At 41.4% G+C, this 23,148-nt stretch overlaps 1 protein-coding gene across 5 annotated transcripts in view; it reads left to right on the top strand.

The window, feature by feature from the left end:
* Positions 1-23,148, top strand: part of STARD13 (StAR related lipid transfer domain containing 13) — a 253,253-nt gene that overhangs the window by 143,414 nt on the left and 86,691 nt on the right. For all 5 annotated transcript variants that reach the window (XM_060079645.1, XM_060079643.1, XM_060079642.1 and 2 more), the window contains one exon: positions 20,954-21,025. In XM_060079645.1, coding sequence (XP_059935628.1) covers positions 20,954-21,025 — 72 coding nt within the window. The remainder of the gene's footprint in view (positions 1-20,953; positions 21,026-23,148) is intronic.

The raw sequence follows: 23,148 nt of genomic DNA, 5'->3' as shown, positions 1-23,148 counted from the left end.
TTATAACTAAAAATCAGTTATATCTAGCCATTAAATATTAGTGTTAAAAGTCAAAGCTACTTCAGAGATTCCAACCAAATTATAAATGTACCTGCTATCACCTCTTGTGAATATACTAAGGAATTTTTAAAATCTTGATATGTAACTCTTCCTTATGATTTCTATGAGGCATCAAGCTATTTCTGATGTTAATTTTTAAACAATAAAAAGAAAGGAAATGAAACATTTTTGAATGACAAAAAAGAAACATAAATACAAGGTGTGGAATCATTGGCATCTCCTGGACAGGCCCTAAGCATCTGTCCTAGCATCTAGTCACAGTTAGTCTAAAAAGGAAACACCAAATGTCGCTTCATAGTCTTGAACCTGGAAATCAAGTTTAGCCTGAAAATAAATACAAATATGTAAGGGATTTATAGGTTTTGTTATTAACGCAAAGGATTTTACCATGTGTCACTTTCACAGACTCATGGACTAGTCTGATGGGTGCAAGAAATTTCTTTATGGAGAGAACATGGAGCCAGGAGACCTTCCCACAGTCAGCATCCCTTCATTAAAGTCTGGATAACCCCAAACTGCTTTTTAAATGCATCTGATTCTTTAAAACTGATAAGCAGTGAAATAAATCTGTTCAGTCAACTGAGATTGGGTTTATTTTCGGGGTTGGGGGGGTAGGTTGAGGAGAAGGGACAGAATTGAATCCTTTTCAAAAGAAACTGTTTCACGATCTGTCTTAGTTTGTGGTGCGTATTGAAAGTTAGATGCTTTCCATGAAAACAAAAATGGACATAAAAGACAAAAGCGGTTTTTGTTTTTGTTTTTGTTTTGCGGTACACGGGCCTCTCACTGTGGTGGCCTCTCCCGTTGCGGAGCACAGGCTCCGGACGCGCAGGCTCAGCGGCCATGGCTCACGGGCTCAGCCGCTCCGCAGCACGTGGGATCTTCCTGGACCGGGGCACGAACCCGTGTCTCCTGCATCGGCAGGCGGACTCTCAACCGCTGCGCCACCAGGGAAGCCCGACAAAAGAGTTTTTGAGTGATATTTAGAGTGAAGTTGATTATGTGTGTGTAGGAGCAAAGCATCCCCAGAAGCTTTTCTCAGAATTAACTTTTTGTGTGCATTTTGATTTTTCATGTGTATACTCTTATGACTCATTCAACATTCATTATTCCATAAACACTGGCCAGATACCTGCTCTTTTCCAGGCATAAGGGGATGCTCTTTTCCAGGCATAAGGGGATACTCTTTTCCAATCATGGGGGATTCAATGTCAAATAAGGCAAAGGTTCCTGTCCTCAAAGTGTTACAGTCTCAACCAACTAAAATTATGCTTCCTATTCACATTGAGGACACTCTGCACCAGACATAGGCCAACTGAGGCTCTCCTGACTCAACATGAAGCTTCCAAGGTCTCCTGGGCACTGGCACATCCACTGGTGGATGGAGAAGGACAGGGGGAGGTAGATCACATGGCAGGTCCACCCACATGCCTTCCCATGTGTTTGTTAAATACTTAGCTTATCTCTGCCATAATATTATTTTTAAATTCTTAATTTAAAAAAACTTTATCGGGCTTCCCTGGTGGCGCAGTGGTTGAGAGTCCGCCTGCCGATGCAGGGGATACTGGTTCGTGCCCCGGTCTGGGAAGATCCCACATGCCGCGGAGAGGCTGGGCCCGTGAGCCATGGCCGCTGGGCCTGTGCGTCCGGAGCCTGTGCTCCGCAATGGGGGAGGCCACAACAGTGAGAGGCCCGCGTACAGCAAAAAAAAAAAAAAAAAACTTTATCGTAGTAAAAATATCCTTTTAATAAAAAACTGACCTAGAAAGCTGATTCATATACTACGTCCAACTTATTAATATTAATGACAAATAAGGAGGTGGGTCTCAATAGAATAGATGCCTGTACAACCACTTCTTTTTAAGCAGGTCTCAGATTTGCCCCATCAGACTTTTCATAGATGTGAGGTTGATGAATTTGCTTTTTATTTCTTTTACCCTCCATCCTTTCTGAAGTTGTGCATAAGCAGTAGAACGGTGAAGAATGGAATCAGGATTTTGGAGGTAAATCAAGCAGTAAAAAATGCACAACTCAGGTCATTACTGTGATAACGATCGTTCATCTCCTAAAAAAACAAGAGTCGGCAGTGCTCAGCAACTCACTCTAATATGGAAGGAGAGGGACTCCTCTGCCCTCTGCCTGCCTTCCAGGCAGCCCTCTCCCTCCCAGTCCTTCTCATTGCAGTCCTTCCCAGCCTCCACCCACCCCCCAGTTGGAGGCTGTTACAGAAGGGGAAGTTCAGCCACAAGTTTAAAGGACAGGAAGTGATTCATGATTCCCCCAGGGGTCAGGTGAGTGGGTAGTGAGGGAAGGCTGGGAGAGAGAATTCCAGATAGAAAAGTAACCCAGATGGCAGAGTGACCAGGGCTGGAATTTCAGAAATGACAATGACATCAGCATTAGGGATACTCCCCCACTTTCCCAGATGAGCATCTCGAAGCACTGCTGTGAATTGTTTCCCTTCTATTTTCACAGCATGATTGGAAACAAAGAGGTATCAATATGAAGCCTAAACTGAGTGAGTGTAAATCCTTGGAGCAGAGTTTCATAGGATGTTTCTGGCAGAATTTTTTTGTAATTTAGCGCTGTCTGGGTTTTGCTAATAGAAACCATTACGCCAAAGAGAATTTTAAAACCTAGAATTTGGTAAACCTAAGGGGTATGGATTTGTTTTTGTTTTTGTTTTCTTTGCTGTTTGGGGACTATTAACTTCAAATTTGCTACTACCATTATTGTGTTATAAAATAAGTGACATTATGGAATATGTAATTAACAATATACTGTTTAGACTCTAAATAGAAACCACACTTGACAGAGAGGAGCAGCGTAGAGCTTAAAGCAGTTATGAACATGAATCTGTTAGTACCTACAGGATATATGAGGGTACTTTTTGTACCAAGAAGGAGGAAGTCTTTTAGAAACATCATCTTTGCTACTTGTTGTCAACTGTGGAATGTTTTTAAACTGTATTTATGTTCTTTAAGGACAAATAAAAGATTTGGAAGTTTCAAGCAAAAGATTAACCACTGGAATCGTAACTCTTGTGCTCTTCCTTCATGAGTAGAGAGTTCTGTTTGCTACTAAAGGACTGTTGATAATGTGAGTAAGTGGGACATACTCCCCCTTAAATTTTGTTCTGTTTAGGGGTTTGATTCATAAGAAAGCATGTGATTCTTTCTGTTCCAAATGCAATCCTGTCTCCCTTTCGCTGTACTTTGAGGCTGTGATGCAAATCCATGGTGTTCCTTTTTTAATGTGAATGAAAACAGTGGGGAAAGGAAGTGTGGAGGTTTGGAATTTTTGCTGATGCTTCACAGGTCACCCGGGAGCAGTGAGGTTCTTCCTCTCTGTCCATGGCCGGAAGCATGAGAAAGGACTATCATTTACTCCTCGCTGTAAATTTCTTGAGCCTCTGTGCTGGAAGCTTCCTCAGTTTGTACCGCAAACATTAATCAAGCCCCTTTGGGGTGCCGGGCACTTTGCTGGCACAGGATATGCAAAGGCCGTGCCTGTGGAGGGAAACAGAAAAGCAGAATAAACCAAAAATTCCAGTGCCAGGGTAAGTGCTGGGCCAGAGGTACACAGAGGGTGCCAAGGAGAGATGGGGAGAACCTTACCTTGCCTGTGTGGCAGGAAGCGGGTGGTCAGGAAGGCCTTGGCAGAGAAGGTAAAACTAGAGCTGAGAATTAAAGAAATAGAGGGGGGAGGAAGAACAAGGATTAGCGAGTCAGATCAAGTGGGAGAAAGTCATTCTAGATTTAGGAAAAGCACCTGCAGGGAACAGAGGACGGGAGTGGCGGGAAGCTGCAGTTTCAAGGAGCTGGGAGTTAGTACTGCTGGCATCCAGGGCACGTGCCCAGTTGAGATGCAGAAGGACACGCTGGGGACTCACGCTGAGCTCAAGAATCGTATGCTGTCCTTGGAAGTTTGCATTTTACTTTGGAAGGATTTAAGAGTCCTGAGGGATATTAAGCAGCAGAGCGCGTGATCAAATTTGGGTTCTATCTCTGAAGCTATCTTTGAAGGATGTTGGCTGCGTTCCTTAATAAAATGCACAGCTTGCCTTCGGAACATGAGATCTTCTGCTATTTTATAGAAATGCATTTAAGAAGGTCTTTGTTTTCAAGCCAGCATCTTACGTTGCTGAGCAGAGAGTCTACCTCCATCCCGTGATCTAGGCTCAACCGACCGTCAGCTGTCCATTGCCTGTGTGTCTCCCAGTTTGTTCTGGTCAAACCCCTGGGTCCAGAGGTGTCATCCTGTCTCGGGTGGAGTTGGCATTTGCCCAAACCCCACATTGTCTAGTGTTCAGGGAAGCTGTTACTAAAAAAGAAGATAAATCTCATGATAAATCATCTCTCTAGAAGTGAAATTTCTCTTTTAAATTTACATTTGAGTCCCTTCATCCCCCCAGAATGTCCACGATGGTACATCTCAGAGCATCGGTTTTCTTAAAATTTGAGGGAAAGCTTTTTGTAGTCAAATAAGGGAGGGCATGTTTTATTCGTCCTCTATAGAGGTAGAAATGTGAAATGAATTCATGGAGGACATCTGTTTATTGTCTTCTGCCATGTGAGTACGTCAGTGGGGAAATGTGAAAAGTACTCATTTCAGTTGTTAATAAAAGCTCCAACTTCTAAGTGCCTGCTCTTTGTCAATTTACGTAATTCGTTTTGTCCAACATTTGTAAACACAAAGTGAAGTCCAAAGCCTTGTGCCAGGGGCCAGAATTGCAGCGGTACACAAAATACCCTTCCTTGTTCTGGAGTTTCTCTCACATCCTTCCAGCTGATCTGAATTATATCCATAACATTATGCACATTTTCTGGATGAGGAAACGGAGACTTTGAGATGGAATGAGGTTTGTTCAGGGACCCCTACAGTAATCCCATGCTCTATGCTGCTCTTCACTGCTACACTCTGGGGGGGGGCGGGGTTGATCTCAACTTGCTGTCTTCCTTCCCATATCTGTTCCGTCCTTTGCTTTATCCATTAAAGGATTTCATCCTTTTCCCCAGGTTACTTTCCTGTGTCTAGAGATGAGCAAGGGCCAGTAATCCTCACCATCATAATCAGTCACCAGCCATACCCATGTATGAGCTTGTCTTTCTGTTAGTTATTGATGGTAGCCATAACAGCTGCAACCACCACAAATTGTACTGAGTCTCTACTGTTTACAAGTTCACTGTGCTCAGACTTTAAGTCTACTAAGAGATGACCATAATAATAGGTCAAATAACAATTCAAGATAGCCAGGGATCATGGAAGGATAGAGACCGTAAGTGTTAGAAGGGTTTAGGGAAGGCTTCCTGGAGTAGGTGTCCAACGAGCTACCTTTTCCAGGAAAGAGAAGGTTTAACTAAGAATAAAGGGGAGGGTCTTCTAGGCAGACCCAACTAAATCTAGTGCCCAAAAGAAGGTCACCTCAGTATATCACACATTTTCCCTCTGCTCCTGAGAACCAAAATAGTCGTGGCTGGGTGTAGTTACATTTAAAGAGAGGGGATTGCTGTACTCCATTTCTCTACTCTAGTGTGTAGAGAGGCATTATTCTGCTCTGACTGAAAGCATACCCACTTCCCCAGGGGTGCCACTGTGGACTGACAGGATGATTCCCTTGGAGGAGTGAATGGGGCAGCCTCGGGGAGCTGGGTGTCCTCCAAGGCATATGCAGGGAGATCTCGGGGGGTCCAGACTGAACTCAGCTCAGATCTGCTCCTGAGGGCACCTAACCCTTTTTGCACATCACCAGAACTACCCTCCTTCTCCCAGAGTCGTCTAGATTGGAAATGACTGTGGACCAAATCTGACTTCCCATTACTATTCCAAATCCACATCTGGAAGACCTCTAAGCTTCATGAGATTTCATGTCATTGATTTGTTATTGATTAAGACGGGGGCTGGCACTTAGCCCATCCTCAGCTCCAGCAATAGTAGCAGCAGACTTAAATGAAATAGAACAGGAAGGTATGAAAACCCAGCATGTGCCCCTCAGCCTCCTTCAGTCAAACCAGGAAAAAAGAAAGAGAGCAGGAGAGCTTTTTCAGGGGCCAGAGGTACCTTCGCCAAAGACCTTTGACCCGCAGTATGTGCAGGTCCTTTGCTGGGAATAAATAAAAGGAGCAGCAGTCCATCCTGATTTGGGATGAATGCAGAGCAATGCTGGTGAAAGATGGGTACCCAAGGGACACCTGGAACAAGCAGAGCTTCTCAGCTCAGCCACATTCAGCGTATTTATTTCAGGAAGCTTGCATTGAACACGCACTGGGTTCAAGTGGTCTGCCAGGCACTAGAGGTGCAAACAGTGCATCAGGCAGCCTCTGCCCTTGAAACGCTTGTAGTCTAATGGGGAGACAGACGTATGACAAGAACATTTCAGTCTAACCTCGTAAGGACTATAATGTACCAAAGTCCAGAGAGAGACAAGCTAACCTGGGATTCAGGAAGTGATGTCTTAGCTGAATCTTGATAGAAGACAAATGAGTAAATCAGGAGAAAAAGAAATAGGAAGAATGGGAGAGACAAAGGAGAAGAAACAACCCAAGGGCAAGCTTGGAACGTGAAACAGCACCATGGGACTGACAAACTCCCTGCCGTTCCAGTACCTGGGCCCAAATTGGGCCGTGAGCCCCTGGAAGTAGGCAGAGGCCAGGTGAGGGAGGGCACTGTGGGCCAGGGTAATGGGCTGGTACTTTGTTCTTTGGGTGTCAGGGAGGCATGAAGGAATCCTAAGGAGGATGATCATACCTGTGTCTTAGAGAGGTCAGGAAGCAAGAACTGAAGCAGGAGCACCTGTTAGGAGTCTGTTGCAGTAGTCAGGACATGAGGATGCTCTAAATTAAGGCAGAGAGAATGGAGGTGGGCCAATAGAAGTCAGAGAAATACATTTAAGAGGGAAACTAAGCAGGTCTTGGGGTTGAGTTTGTAAGAATATGAGGAATTCAGGAGAGGAAGGAGTCTAGGAAGACCAGTTGTCAGACTCTTGGAACTGGACTCAGTTTATTCACTGATTTAACCAGATGCTTCTCATATAACAGAGTGTCATCTGAGGCAGTGTTCTTTAAACTGAGGGTAATGAAGTCAGCTAATGGGTATACCAAGCAATTTTTTTTTTTTTTTCTTTTTGCGGTATGCGGGCCTCTCACTGTTGTGGCCTCTCCCGTTGCGGAGCACAGGCTCCGGATGCGCAGGCCCAGCGGCCATGGCTCACGGGCCCAGCCGCTCCGCGGCATATGGGATCCTCCCAGACCGGGGCACGAACCCATATCCCCTGCATCGGCAGGCGGACTCTCAACCACTGCGCCACCAGGGAGGCCCAGCAATTTTTAATAGAAGAGAACAGAGCAGAATATGTCAGATGGCATTGCATATATATAAAGAGTTATTATTGTTTTGTGAAACTTTATTTCAGTCTCTGAGTATGAGTGTGTATGTACATGCTCACAACCATTAGTAGTGTATTTATTTGTAAAGACTGTGGTCAAAACATTTGAAAGTCTTATGATATTCTTTTTCTATGCTCATGTCTGGTTATTTTCAAGTATGAACGAATATATCCCAATCAGGTTTGTTGATCATAAAAAGGGAGAGTGATTCCTTTGTGAAAAAACAGGAAAAGCTTTTCATGCTGTTATTCTTCCAAGACTAAATCTTGCAGTAATCTCTGGACTAGGAATTCCCAAGGATTCCATGCAGAGGGAAGGGAAAGGGATCGGGCCCATAGGAATGACTCTCCCAGTCCGTGCTGGGACTGTGTCAAATGCCCTGTCCTTCAGAAAACATAGGCAACATTGAGATCTACAAAGACAGTGCTGCCCAAGGATATAAAACCTTATTTTTTACAGGGTTTTACTGTTTGCAAAGTACATTCACAATACATGTTCCCATATTTACAATAGCCCTGTGACTTCAGAGGGAACTCATGTATCTGAAAAATGTTTTAGGTGTTTATTGGCCTGTAAATATTTAAAACTATAAATATTGAATATTTTCCTCTTAATATAGCCCTTCACTCTTTTAGTCAACATTCATTTGCAAAGCTCTGGGCTAAGAACTGGACATGCAAAGATACAGCCTGTTTTCCAATCTGGTAATGTGTACCTGCAATATTATAATTTAAGAGGATATAAAAATCCACATATTTATTTAAGGATGCTTGCAGTTTTACCTGTGATATGTTTACAGAATATATGTGCACCTATATATGTGTGTGTGTGTGTGTGTGTGTGTGACAGAGAGAAAGAAATTATTTATCTCACCAAGTTCCAAAATCAAAAATTGATCGTCTACAGGGAACAAAGCAGGAAAAAGCTGGCCCTTTTTTTTTTTTTTTTTTTTTTTTTTGCTGTACGCGGGCCTCTCACTGTTGTGGCCTCTCCCGTTGCGGAGCACAGGCTCCGGACGCGCAGGCTCAGCGGCCATGGCTCACGGGCCCAGCCGCTCCGCGGCATATGGGATCCTCCCAGACCGGGGCACGAACCTGTATCCCCTGCATCGGCAGGCGGACTCTCAACCACTGCGCCACCAGGGAGGCCCCTGGCCCTTTTTTAAGCCTCCAAAGGTGCATAAAGTTTTTGCTTTCTTGGGCTAAATGGGAGTACTTTAGTGGTAAAATAAGTGAATCAGAATTTGATGAAAGCTATGTAGCCTCAGCAAATAAAGTGCCTATATAATAATATTTGCATACAAAGAAGTTCCCAGGCCTAAGCTCTTTCTAAAAACCCTGGGTTAAGGACCTTTAGTTTATACATTAGCCTAAGCAAGACAGACTTTATCTCAATTAAAATGTGTATGTGTGTGTGTGTGTGTTTGTGTGTGTGTGAATATGTACTCACCGGTCCTCGTTTTGGAAAAACAAAAGGTTCAAAGAGGACTGCTTTCTAAATTTTCTCTTCACCATTGGATGTAATGTGAGCAGTCATGAAGCGTTCATTATAATCATTTTAAGCATAAGAGCAAAATATTTCTTTGCTTTTAGATGTAAATGGTTGAAGTATCTGAATGGTATTTGAACTATTCAATAGTTTCCTAGTTGCCTCCTCACAAAGCAGATCCCTGAAAACACACCTGGGATGTTTTGAATAGCGGGAATGACCTTGAGAGGAAGCCTATCTGGGAAACTCGTGCTCTCTTGAGGCCAATGACCTTGGGCTCCACATTAACTCTCAACTTCTCCCCATCCTCAATCCACAGGAAGCCCATATCCCTTGCTCAAGGTTTACTTATTTGTTCTTTTTTTTTTTTTAACGTGGAAAAATAATCTTCTGACAGCATTTCCCTTAATGAAGGCTACATGTCTGATACAGATTTCTTTCCCAGGCCTCTGATGTGTTTGGTATGTTTAAACATATCTTTGCCCTTGAGATCTTCACATACCAAGCACATGATTACTAATATTTTACTTATTAACCGGTAAGCACATCATAAACTATAATCACAACTATTGTCTTTCCCAATCTGGTGTTCATATCCTGAAAGTAGCAGCTGGTGGAGGCTCTTACTACCATTTTCAAAGTGTCACATTTCATTTATGATTCTCATTACATCTTGTTGAACAGCATTGTATGGTGCAAAGCATGGCTTCTTGCGATACAACATTATTTAACAGAAAGAGTCTAATGAAATCTTCTATAGAATGAAAAAATGAATTGCCTGTTGGATTCTTCTTGTAAGGAGAATCTTTGTGAAGGGTGCGTATTTGGCCCCAGGCCCTCCTGTAGGCATGCTGAAATTAATCTATACAAGGTCATGAGGTAATGAGGGGTGGAGTCAGTGCTTCTAACCACTGTAAGCCATGTTACCTCTTACATCCAGTTAGTCTGGTATGCCTTCAGATAAAGGAACGTTTTCTAAACAAATTGACAGGCTCTTTTTAAAAAGTTAATTCATAAAACTAAGTATGCGCATTCAACAAGAGAAGAAACTTGTTTTATTTAAGTGATAGGTATGCCATTAGTTAAGAGCAAAAGGAAACCAGAACGTATCTTCATTTTGAACTCTCCTTTAAGGCAAAACATTAACCCTGCACAAAAATAAAATTGTTTTGTTCTAAAGAGATTCACTCTTGGTGAATTTGCTAGTTTTCGAATTTGGGTCACATTTTGCTCTTGATTACTTAAAAGGTTTTAGGAGTCTTGTAGACTCCAAATATTCATCTAGTCATTAAAACAAGTTGGGGAGTTTTTCTTTATTTGGTCTAGTTTATTTGTTTTGTTTTGATTTTTTTTAAGTGTAACCTTGAAACTGCAGCAACACCCTTTAGAAAATGCTAATTACATAAAGTTTTGAAATTCATCTTGGAAATTATCTAAATACATATATAGGAGGTCAAAGACAAGCAGAACAGCTGTTACATAAAATCTCCACTTTCAAAATACCAAGAAGGAAGAGGTGGGAACATGGTCCAAGATCTAACCTCAACTTTGAACTTCCTGACTTGTGTTAGTTTAAGATATCCCTGTAGCATCATTTAAACATAGTTCTGGTGTATGAATAAACTTCCACTTGGAATTTCCTTTTTGAAGTCTGCTGAGAATATAAATCAAAGCCATATGAGATGCATCTTAATCCAGAATGTAAAATAATATGAGAAATATCAACCCAGAAGTACGTTTACCAGGATGCACATTCTGGCAAAATTCTTTATTTAGAATGAAAGCCTCCAGAGAACTGGATTTATTATTTTTAACCTATGATTGTGGAAGCCTAAACTGATAAAAGAAGGTGCCTTTTAAAATAATAGCAGTGGGAATGTTATTCAGCCAAGTAGAATGTTTGAGAAGGACATCTGTTGGCATGGAAAGAGGTTCAAAATGCATTGTCAAGTGAAAAAGCAGATTGCAATTTTATTTAAAGATTATATTAAAAAGGTAGTATACTTGGCTTAGATACATGTACACATCTTCCTAATAAAGAATGAGAGATTACATATATGCCAACAAAATGTTACTCGATCTCCAGATGGTAGAATGAAAGTGATTTTTCTTTCTTTTTTCCTTCTTTCTTTCTTTCAAATCTTAGGTTTAGATTTTGATTCTCTTCTGTTTGATTTCATTTAAGAGGAAATTTTAAGTCACTTTTATCTCTTATTCAACTCTGTTCTTAAGGGGAATAATCCTTTTATACCTGAATTCAGTGAGTATTTGAGCAAACATATTAGTCAAGACCATCATTAATAAAAATTGTTATATGCTCAAAGCTAGTCAGGTAATTAAATTACATTTATATTGTACAAGAGTTAGAGTTGCCTAGACACCCATTTAGAAGTAGTCATGTGTTTACATGACACATAGTTCTGCCATTTCCTACTATGTTCTTAAAATCTGGAGAGATCCAATTAAGATTTTATAACAATAATTACTGAGGCCCAAAGAATTCTTTAAAATTAGAAGTTATCTACTATCTACAAGTTGAACTATTAGAAGATTTTTAAACTTTTATCATGTTTTAAACTTTTAAAACTTTTTTATAGTTTATATAACTTTTTAAAACCAATTTCATTGCATTCATGATATATTTATGGGGTGCTTTAGTTGACTTAATATCAGTAGGCCATGTGGTAGATAACAGTGTGACACAAATCAATAATGTATCACTGTGTTTGATGAAAAAGGGGTGTTCCAGCATACAGGTTGTTTTCCATCTCTTCAGTTGGGAGTTTAATCTCCCCCCACCTTAAATCAGATAAAGCTATTTCAACTACCTGTATTCATTTTAAATTGCTCTCTGTAAGGGATATATAATGTCAGTGTCTATTAATGATTTGCAAAATAGAAATCCCAATATTTAGAGAGTGAACCTCTAAGCTCAGTGGTCTCTTTGGCCTTGAAGAACATGGAGAAAAATGAATCCATAGCTGAAGACCTAATAAAAACTTAATTTCTTGAATCTACCCTGATTTTCTGGGATAAGTGATGTACCTTTAGAAAATCATTCACAGAACCAATGCCACTGCATAAAAGTAGAAAGCATTCCAGAAAACTGGCAAGGACACATTGAAAAATTATCATTAAATATTTTATGCCAGGGCTTCCCTGGTGGCGCAGTGGTTGAGAGTCCGCCTGCCGATGCAGGGGACACAGGTTCGTGCTCCAGTCCGGGAAGATCCCACATGCTGCGGAGCGGCTGGGCCCGTGAGCCATGGCCGCTGAGCCTGCGCGTCCGGAGCCTGTGCTCCGCGACGGGAGAGGCCACAACAGTGAGAGGCCCACGTTCCGCCAAAAAAAAAAAAAAAAAAAAAAGTATCCCAGTAAATATTTTTAAATAAAACACACACACATACACCATGAAGTTTTTATGTATAGTCAGATAGTAAAATTACACTTGAGTTGTGCACATCTTATCTTGGGATTATATTAAGCAAACATGAGTTTTGACTGATCCAGGTATTAGAGTTGCTAAAAATTAAATGCACAAAGCCTTGAGTTGAGAGTCAGAAGCTTTGGTGACGTTGTGTCTTGCTGTGCCAGCCCTATGAGGAGTGAAAGACATGAATAGGGTCTGTAGGATTCTTGTAGTTATTTTATCCAGACAGATCTGTGCTCCTTCTGATGCCTGCGTGGAACAATTTTCCCTGATATCATGAAAGCTTCTGGTGTAATTGCAGTACCCACAATTATAAAAGAGTTGGGCTAAGCAGCTGGAATAGCAGATAAGCCTTTATAAGTATAGACATCCAGATATATCTGAAAATAGATATAGAAGGGGTTTTATTCCCTAAAGACATGAATAATTTTTTTTTTAACATTTAAAGGGTAAGTCTTAAAGCAATATAGGATAGAAGAATACCTGTCCAAAGCCAAGATACCTGACTTCTTAGTGGTGGTAGGACTTGTCCCAAGCAGTTGCTCTTCCCTGGACAAAAAGTCATGGGCATGACACAGTGAATAGACAGGGACCCTTCTGATTCTGGCCATTTGGCTGACCTTGTGTCATGGGTATGACACAGTGAATAGACAGGGACCCTTCTGATTCTGGCCATTTGGCTGACCTTGTGTCATGGGTATGACACAGTGAATAGACAGGGACCCTTCTGATTCTGGCCATTTGGCTGACCTTGTGTCATGGGTATGACACAGTGAATAAACGGGGACCCTTCTGATTCTGGCCATTTGGCTGACCTTGTGGAAGTTAGAGCTTCTGCTCCTGAGAGCCAGCATCAAGTTAGCTGCCATGGACTCTTATTCTTCACCTCTCCAATAGAAGCCAAAGAAGCCAAGTGAGAGAGAGAAGCCATCTCCAGAATCTTCATACCCTTGTCCCAAGAAAGGGTCCTCAAGATTCTGTTATTTTGGTGGGTCAATATGGAGGTACCTTGGCCAAGGGTGGCAAACTGCAACCCTCTTTCTAATTGTCTGAATCAGTTCTGTGTTCCCCTACCTTGCATTTCAGTTGCATAACTGACTCCATCCCCAAGAGTCTCTCGGGATTTAGTGGTAGGCAGTGGCTCCACAACCTCGCAAGGCTGGGGATGTTCATGTGCTTGTGTATGCATGCAGCCTCCCTGAGAGATACCGCAAGTGCCTGGTGGGAACAATCTGTACCAAATGAAAGGAGAGAATAAAGAGCTACCCTGCCTCATGGAAAACTGGAGTCAAAACAATCTGTTCAGAAACTATTTGGCTAGTAGAACATATATTTTCCGCTTTCTTTTTCTTTGAGATTGATTGCGGGGGTGTGGGGGAGAGGTTTGTGATCTTTGTTCTTGTTTTCATACTATTAGGAATATGGGCATGGAGGATAGTATTTCTGTTCCTTGTTCAGTTGCAACTGAACTTTCGATTTTCTGTGATGTAAGTGTGTATGTGTAGGTGAGAGAAAAAGTGTGTGTGTTTGTAATGTGTGCACACACACTCGTGTGGATCCATGTGACAGATGGGCGTGAAAGAATTGTTTACATTTTAACATTTCATACAGGCCAGGTACTGTAGGCAGAGAAGCAGAATTCCAGGCAGAAATTATTATGGAGACTGACTGTGTTCCTTTCTGACACACTAACGGAGATCCAGGAACAGCCTCAAGTTGAAATAAAAGTTTGTAGTGCATCCCTATGCTTCATCTATAAAAGGCACAGCTGGCAGCTGTGCTAAATTAGCTTAAGCTAGATTATGCCACTGTAACAAGTTGTCCCCCAAATTGTAGTGGCATAAGGCAACAGAAGTTTATTGCTTGCTCACATAACGTGTCAGCAGCTGCTCTGCTGTGGCTTTGTCCCCTGTGTCGTCATTCCAGGACCCAGGCTGAAGAATAGCCTCTGAGACATTCCAGCCTCATGGTCAAGGGAAGGGTAGGAGAGCTGGCAGAACTAGGTGATGGCTTTTGAAGAGTTTTGCTTGAAACTCGCATTCATTGCCTCTGCCCACGTTTCGTTGGCCAGAGTGGGTCATGTGGCCAAGCCGGACATCAGTGGGCTGGGAAAGCACATGCTTCCCAGTTGGATGAGAACTGCAAGTTCCCTGGCAGCTGGAAAGAGCAGGGACTCATTAGGAACGTATTAGAGTGTGTGTGTGTTTTCATTATAAATTTATAATTATATAAAATATATAATTTTATTTAGAATTTTAAATTTATGGTTGTGTAAAATGTATGTAGAATTTGTTAAATATATTAAAATATATAATTTAATTTATAGTCACATTAAAAATTTAATAGTAAACAAATAATAAATTATATATATTATATGTTTTCCCCAAAAAGGCTGAAAAAGAGAGATTAAAAACAACCCTTGAGTGACTAAGAATAGACCTTCTATTTAGGTATAGAATTTGCTTGATTTTTTTTCACTCTAATAGAAATTACTTTTAAGTGGCTAGATTTGCTATGAATCCAGCTTGCAGAAGATACTTTACAACCTGAGAAATAAGGCTAGTGTTAAGAATTGGTGATGGAATAGTATGTCTCAGCATGTCTGTTACTCTTGCTTTCAGGAAAATAGTACACATAAACCCAGCCATGATTCTCCATCTTAACTGAGTACAGTTAGGTGTCCTGAGGATATATACATCTTCCTATTTCTTTCTTCTATAGTTATATATTAGCTGAGTGCAAGATATTTTTCTACACATCAGAAAAAAGGTTGCCTTAAGTTATGGGGAGATAAAATGGCTGTTTATCACTTGGTTCACTGATTTGAATGTGCAGAGATTAATAATCTTAAATTTCTAAAATAACCCATACTTTAATTCTATTAGTAACTTAGAATATCATGGAAATAAAATGTTATGCACATTAGAAAATAATTATACTTGGTATACATTTAAGACTTGTTCAGGCCTTTTACACATTGCAATAAATATATAATTCAAAGAATGCAAAAAGATGTATCCTGTTGCCATGACATGGGATCTAAATCAAAGCCTGTTGTTACTACAAAACTTGGTGTTCCCTCCTGAACCTGTGCTGTGGGTTATAAAGCCCTCCTGGGAGAAGGATGATGGTGGTAGTGCATGGTCCTACATAATATTAATGCTTGCATCATTCTCGTCCACATATGGACAGAATGGATACTCTGGCACTGGTTTTGACAAATTTGGCCTAGCCTGTGGAATAAATACAGCCTATGGAATAAACACAGCTTCAATAAATAGGGACTTCACTTGAGAAATTTCATCTGAAAACAAAGGAGTCATTTGTCTGAAGAAGTTCGTGAATAATGAAGCTAACTCAGCCGTGCAAACCATCCTAAGCCGACAACCATGAGTCTGTTGAAATGTTAATACCTTGGATATGCTTTAATAGTGATAATTGCATCAACTGCAGACATCTTGTGGTGGTTGAGTCACCCATAATCTTTCAGAAGCAGGGTGCCCACCATGTCAGCCAGTTTAAATGAAAAAAACAAAACACTGTTCTCAAGCCCACTTTTCTAAATCACATGGAGATCCATGTTGTCTTTTTTTCCCAACTTCTCTTGAGTACTCTTAATGAACGTTTAAGAATGAACGTTAAGAATGTTTAAGACCTACTTAAATTGGAGCCAGTTTGTCCATCAAAATTCCAGGAGATTTGTAAGAAGAACATAAATACATATGCCTTAAACTTTCCACGGTAAACCAGGTTCCTTCTAGCCAGCTAATTTTGTGATGATAATAATACTTAATTTGGCCCTAATTTGAATTTTTGGTTTAGAAGAAGAGTGTCCCTTAGAAAGAAGAGTATCCCTTTGGGTATTTAGAAAGAAGAGTATCCCTTTGGGTTAGCTATGGAAAAAGTATTTGCTATGCCGAGAATAATGTAAATTAAAGAAAAAAATGTATTTAAATGCTTAGGTAGGAGAACACACTGTTCCGAGCACTTTAGAAGCACCAGTTTAAAAATTCAGTGAGAGAGTAACAAGAAAGGAGGCCTGCAACCCTGGGCGGTAAATTTGCTGCGCTCAGTACAACTCCTTACTTGACTGAGGCCCTCTGGAGCCTTGTCCACCTGACTGTACAAACATCGGGTGATATTTCCTTAAAGGAACAGCTTGTAAATCTCTTTTAACTCACATAGGCTTCCAGCCTTCTCTACAATCAGACTGTGTTGATGAAGACCTACTGAACTGTTTCCTCTTGGCTACCTTGATGTTGTCAGCTCAATTGGCAGTATTCAAAAATTAGGTATTTATGGGCTTCCCTGGTGGCGCAGTGGTTGAGAGTCCGCCTGCCGATGCAGGGGACGTGGGTTTGTGCCCCGGTCCGGGAAGATCCCACATGCCGCGGAGCGGCTGGGCCCGTGAGCCATGGCCGCTGAGCCTGCGCGTCCGGAGCCTGTGCTCCGCAACGGGAGAGGCCACAACAGTGAGAGGCCTGCGTACTGCAAAAAAATAAATAAATAAATAAATAAATAAATAAATTAGGTATTAAAAAAATAAGCATCATTCTCAAAACAAAGTTAATTTTCCATTTTTACCAACAATACCATGATATGGGAAAATATTCCAAATGTATTTTGTTATATGCAGAAAGTAGTCAACCAAAGATATTACCATCACTACCAGTTTGACAAATAACATATATTGAATTATGTTAACTAATGGGACAATTGTGCCTTTCTGTATTTTTATAAGTTTTTAACACTGAGCACATGTAATTAAGATGTGATAATACTTTCTAAAACCAGTGTCACAGGCTATGGTAATTTCCACAGTGACTTCGTTCTCATGCCCTTTGATGTGCAGCCACTCGGGCACCCAATGAGACAGCCTCCCTCTGCTGTGTCTGTCTCTGGACAGAGGTCCGATCATGGTCTAAGCATGTAGGAAAGGCAACTGAGGCAAAGTGAGTGACTTTCCCCCAAGTAGAATCACAGATATGTGATGGAAGAGCATGCCAAGTGCCAAACTATCTTCCTTATTTATCAATTGAAAAGGTTTGCTTGGCTTTTGTGCAGGTCAAGCTACCAATTGAAAAACTGAATATCTCCCTCTTCAACCAGTTGATTTCAGCCCCCAAACAACTGTTGACTTAATATCCCAAGACTCCTTGGTTTCCTTGGACTTAGGGGAATGGGTTCTCTTAAGGAGCAGGTCATCCATGTGGGTGGTGGTGATAGGGCCAAAGAATGTGGTTGGAGGGGACCAGGAGCGTCGGGCCCACCTAAACCATGTAGAAGAGGCTCTGTTATCCGAGCGAGCGGGGAAGGATGTTGGGCAAGCAAAAACAGATGCTCACTCTAGAGTAAAATGGAAATGATTTTTATATATAATAATTACAAAAATTCTATTGAAATCCTATCATATCCAGAGGCAAACAGACTGAATTTTCTCCAGTTACAATGTGGTAACCATGGTCGATATCAGTAGGCCAGTCTGTCAAGGGCATTCTCTGGTTTCTCCCCACACTTAGGTTTGCTGCAGGAGACTTGCAGAAGGTTGGTGCTTTGCCTTTTAGCCCTGGAGATGCCACAGGGCCAGGTGTGGGTTGGAAATGGGGAACAAATAAAACTGTCAAAATGTGATTTGAATGGCCCTTAAAGCTTTTACATAATTTTATGCCGGCTAAGCAAGAGCTCAGTGGAAAAGAGATTTTCACATTCTCCTCAAATGTCATTTAACTCTCATTATGTAGGCCTTGTGAAACATGACACTGGCAGTAATGATTCCTTCTTACTTCTCCAGGCATTTTGGCTGTTGCATGGGTAATACGCCCCCGGGAAAGCATTAGCATTTGGCTGACAGGTGTTAGTAGGGGCTGTGGGGAATCAGTAGGAATCGTAAGGCTCTTTTTATCTCCAACTCAACTTGATGGGCAAAGTCACGTTTGATAGCGGTTAATTGTGCTCCATTATTTTGTTTGTTTGCTTTGTCACTAGGTGGTTTTGCCCTTAAGAGTAGGGGGAATATGTTTGGGAAACATTTCAGAAATAGAACAGCAAGTTAGGTGTGGGGAGTGGCTGGGATGTGGCTTCTTCTCATTTATTATTTACTCATTGCAGCTTTTGTTGTCTTTTGCCTGGGAGACTTAAAAACAAAATGCCAACCCATTTTTAAAAATCAGCTTATTTGAGAGTTTGATTTACCTGGGTTCTGGTTAAGATTTGATTATCTATGTTTATGTATGGGTAGAGTTTCAGTTCATTATCTAGGTTACTCTTATGAAAAAAACAAAATGAAGTTATCTAGGGAGCCTTTTAAATAAAATCTCCTAGGCTAGCCTGAGCCCTCTTCCACTGCCCACCCAGAGTCTTCGTTTCAAAGACAGTCTTCCCATGAGGACCCCTGCTGCCCACCTCTCCCCCAGCTCTCTGTCCTTACCACAGCATCTGGTGGAGTGTCCGCTCCCTTACAAGCTACTTCCTGCTCCCCTTTGAGCTTGCTGTGTGGCAGAGCTCCTGCCTTCCAAGTCGCCCCCATTTCTTCTTCGTGGTCTGTCTCTCTGGGGCTCTCCTGCTTAACAGTACATTTCAATAATAGTAAAAGCAATAATAAAATAGAAAAAGGCATACTATTCATGTAGTTCACATAACAGAATTCTGTGCTTCTCTCTAAGACTTGCTGACTCATAACTGTTTAGAGCATGTCTAGAAATTAGGTATTTTCTCATCACTAGCCACTGTAGTATGTTGGAGAAGAAAGCAAATCTGAAGCTTGAAATTTTAGAAGGCAACAGCCTATCTTTGACTCGGGAGTGACTCACATTTTCTCCACGTTACAGTCAGAATGTGCATTTCCTACTTCCCCTGAAGTACTTGCGCAGTTATCAAAGTGGAATCCTTCACATAAGGACTCTCAAATGAGAACTAAATAAAACTTTAGAGATGTACAATAATTGTTGCCCTTTGTACCTTCCAAAGGGAAAACCCAAGTTAGCCAATACAGTACAATCCAGCCAATTCATTTTGAACTGCACTTGTGGGTCTCACCCCTCCTCAAAGAAATGCTTTTACTTCCAGCTTGGTGCCCCAGATATTTCTGAATGATGTGTACAAGGCAGGAAGGAGACCTATTAGGTCTGTGCTGGTAGTAAGTATGTAACAAAACCCTCATGTCAGAGAAAAAAACCAAGATTTAGAAATCATCAGTCTCTGGAATGACAGTGGATTAGGGGATGCCAAAAGAAGCAGGGACTCTGGGACAGGGGCCACCACAGGCCCTGTTTCCCTGGATTTAATAACATATCTCAACCCATATCCAACCAGATCAGTGGGACGGGGCTCTAGGCTTTTGCTCTTCCCTTTGGAGCCTGTGGATGTTCTGACCTTTGGTCTGTTTTCCTAACATAGACCAGATGGCTCTGTCACATTGAACATTATGCTGCAAAGACACTGAGCTTTCAACGTAGGTTGCAGTCTCTGGCCCACTGCTGATGCTAGCGCGGATCGTTTTTATGAAGTGATCCCAAGAACACCTGGTACTCTCCAACTTTGGCTACAGGGGAAAACGAACGTCAGAGTAAATGGAAATACAATGACCTGACCGGGCTCCCTCCCAACAGCAGAGGAAGAGGCCTGGGTAGAGACCTGTTATAATCGGCTGTTTAATTTTGTTTGGAGAAACTGGACTTTTGACAGATGAACTTCTTTTCCCCTGCATTCATATTTATCTAACAGAGTTGTGGTTGGGAAATGATCCAGGATTCACGAGGTCGAAAAGTGACCTGGTTCACATACTGTAGACTCTCCCCATCTCCCTCCCAAGTTCTCCAGGCAGGTGGTCCCGTGCACTCTTGGTATGTCCACACCAAAATTGGTCACCCAAAGGACATATCAACCTCTTGGGGTTGGCCCTCAGATTCTAGCAGCCCTGTCAAACACATGTCTCAATTCCAGATAACCAGCTTTACTGTTCCATGCTGCACTCTGCAGCTTGAAAATCATTAGAATGTGCTTGATGAATGCACATCTTATTACAAGGCATTTGGAATTAAAGCCATTAGTAAAATTAAAGAAATAGTAAAACACTGGATTTTTGTTAATACCTTTCTTCATGAGAAAATACATTTTCACAAACTGCCCAGTTGTATTCGTTCTTTCATTATCCCCAGAGTAAAAGAATAACGGAATGTAGAATAAATAGTCTTAGCTTTATCTTTGAAAGTTTAAAACAATTTATTAAAAAAAAAAATCATAAGGAAGTTTTTCCGCCTCCTCCTTAGTCCCCTGGTTCCCTAGTGTATAAATAAGACATTTTTCCCTCCCTGAAACCCAGCCTTTGTGTTCTGTAGTCTGTGGTTTTGCTATTATCCAAACACTTACGGATCAACATTGAAGACAATCTTAGTAGACACATAACAAGTACCTTTGTTATACCTGCTCACTTTATACCCATTTCTGGGTAGGTTACTTACACAGACTTACCTGAGAACGATTTTGCTTTGTAATAACATGCACAGTGCTCACCAGTTCCTCATTGATTGCCGAGGTCGAGACCAGTGGGTGGCCGCTGGACTCACACATTTCCCTTTGTTGTATTTTTCAGAAATTGAGGCCAAGGAAGCATGTGACTGGCTCCGTGCTGCCGGGTTTCCGCAGTACGCTCAGTTATATGAAGGTAAGTTGGGCTTGTCTTCTCTCTTTATAAAGAGAATAAATTCAAAATATGTCCTGTGGTGTGTTTTGACTTCCAAATCTTTCTCAACCATTTTTTCTCCTTGCTTTCTCCTTGCCTCCATCTTTGCAATGCCCAGGGCTTATACTGATGCCGGTTTAGGAGTGAGGCTTGCTTCCCTCCCTGCTTCTCCCTTCTTTACTTTTCGCTTTGCTCTTTCTACTTCTCATCTCTACCGCCGATCCCAGCTCTGCCTTTTCCTTCCAGTGTTCTGCCATCAGCAGCTTTTCTGCACTTCCTTCCTTATCCTTCTCCGTGCTTTTTCGTCACTCTGTGTTTTCTTGAAAGTACAATAAATGAATTGTTGATAAATTTCCTAGAAATCACAAAACTAATTTATCTTGAGACTTTCCTTGAGTTCTGTTTACTTAACCTGAAAATGCTTAAGATGTAACATGGATCGGATGTTATTTTTCAGGGTTTTAAGTAAGGTGCTTCTATTGCCAGCATCATACTTACTTCCATTGATGTTTTGACAGTTAATAAACCTACTCACCTTTATCTTATTGATACCTAAAATTATAACCAAAGCATCTGCTTCCTGGATAGTTATATAGTGAATTAGTCAGGATCCCAGCAGTAAGCAGATGGCCTACTCAAGACAATCTGAGGGGGATTTATTTCTAAAAGTGTTCATTACAAAGATGTGGGCAGGGCATAGGAAACCACGACGAACAGTCCAGGAGTCCAGAGCTCGTAGCAGCAGAGCTGTCACTACCCTAGGCCCAAAGCCATAAATGGAGGGAGAGGGTCCAGAACCTAGAAGGAGAGAAGATCTCAGAGCAGGCCCTAGGAGTGGAGGACACAGCTGGGGATGGCAGCCTCCCCTGGAGACAACCAGGAGAGTGAATGCCCTGACCTCACACTCCTCCCTCCCTCCATCTCCAGCCAGGGCTTCCCATTGGCCAGACACAAAAGGAAGCAGAGGACGTGGATCCCCTTGAATGCCATCCACAGCTGATCCTGGGGCACAAAGCGGTTTACAGAAAAGTGGAGAGTGAATCTTCAGGGGTAAACTGAGCACATGTAGTACACTAGACAGTATAGACTTCTGTTCCTGATGACGTGAAATTCATGTAGGATGGAAAGAATCAACAAAATTAACCTTTACTCACTGGTGAATCTCATCTATTCACCTAGAAGCTCAGTTTTATATTAAAAAAAACAAAACAAACAAAAAACCTTCTACTTCTCTCACTTAAATTCTGAATGTGCTGTGAAGTCTAAAGTCTCTGATAAAAGCTTTCAAAAAACCATAGCCTTTTAGACAAGGAGGAGGGTCTTACAGTTTTGGTCTAAGCAGCTGCTATTCCCCCACCCCCACCAGCAATGCACTGATTATGAGAGACCCAAAAAGGTTAAGTGACTTTTACAAGATTATAAAGTGGAAGAGTCAGAATGCTCCTTCATGAGATAGATTTTCTACTGTAATGTGCACTCAAAATACTATGCAATTTAAATGTGAAGAGTCTATAAATGACTAACAAGTAAAGATATCGCATAAGTGAGATGGGCTTGTCAGATTGTGTTTAAGCCACATGCATTTAATGGATGTAATAAGAATAAGAACAAATACTTTTATAGAGCTTACTATATGCCAGCTACTGTTCAAAGCACTGTACATGTACTATTCATTTAATATTCACAACACCATAGGGGAGGTATTATAATTATCATCATCCCCATTTTACAGATGAGGAAACAGAGTCCCAGAGGAGGTTAAGTGATTTGCCCACAGTCTACAGCTAGTGAGTAGCAGAGCCACGACTTAAAGCCAGAGCAGCTGGGCTTCCATGTCTGTGTTCCTCATGACTACACATTAACTCCCTCTCTAGCAGAATGAGACAGTCTACATTCAGGCACCGTCCGGAATTCACTCTGGAATTCACTTTTTTTCACCAGAAGAGGAATTGTTTCTCTTTTCTACTTGCAGTAAGAAAATTGTTACCCTTAGATTTATTATGATTGGCAAATGTCAAATATAAGATGAGAAAGAGAAAGAATGGTAGGATGATGATAATGGACCAACATTGATGGTTAGATTTGGCCATGGACTTTATTCCAAT

The sequence above is a fragment of the Mesoplodon densirostris genome, chromosome 17, assembly GCF_025265405.1.
Source record: "Mesoplodon densirostris isolate mMesDen1 chromosome 17, mMesDen1 primary haplotype, whole genome shotgun sequence".
Lineage (NCBI taxonomy): Eukaryota > Metazoa > Chordata > Mammalia > Artiodactyla > Ziphiidae > Mesoplodon > Mesoplodon densirostris.
This window is presented reverse-complemented; position numbering and strand designations above follow the sequence as displayed.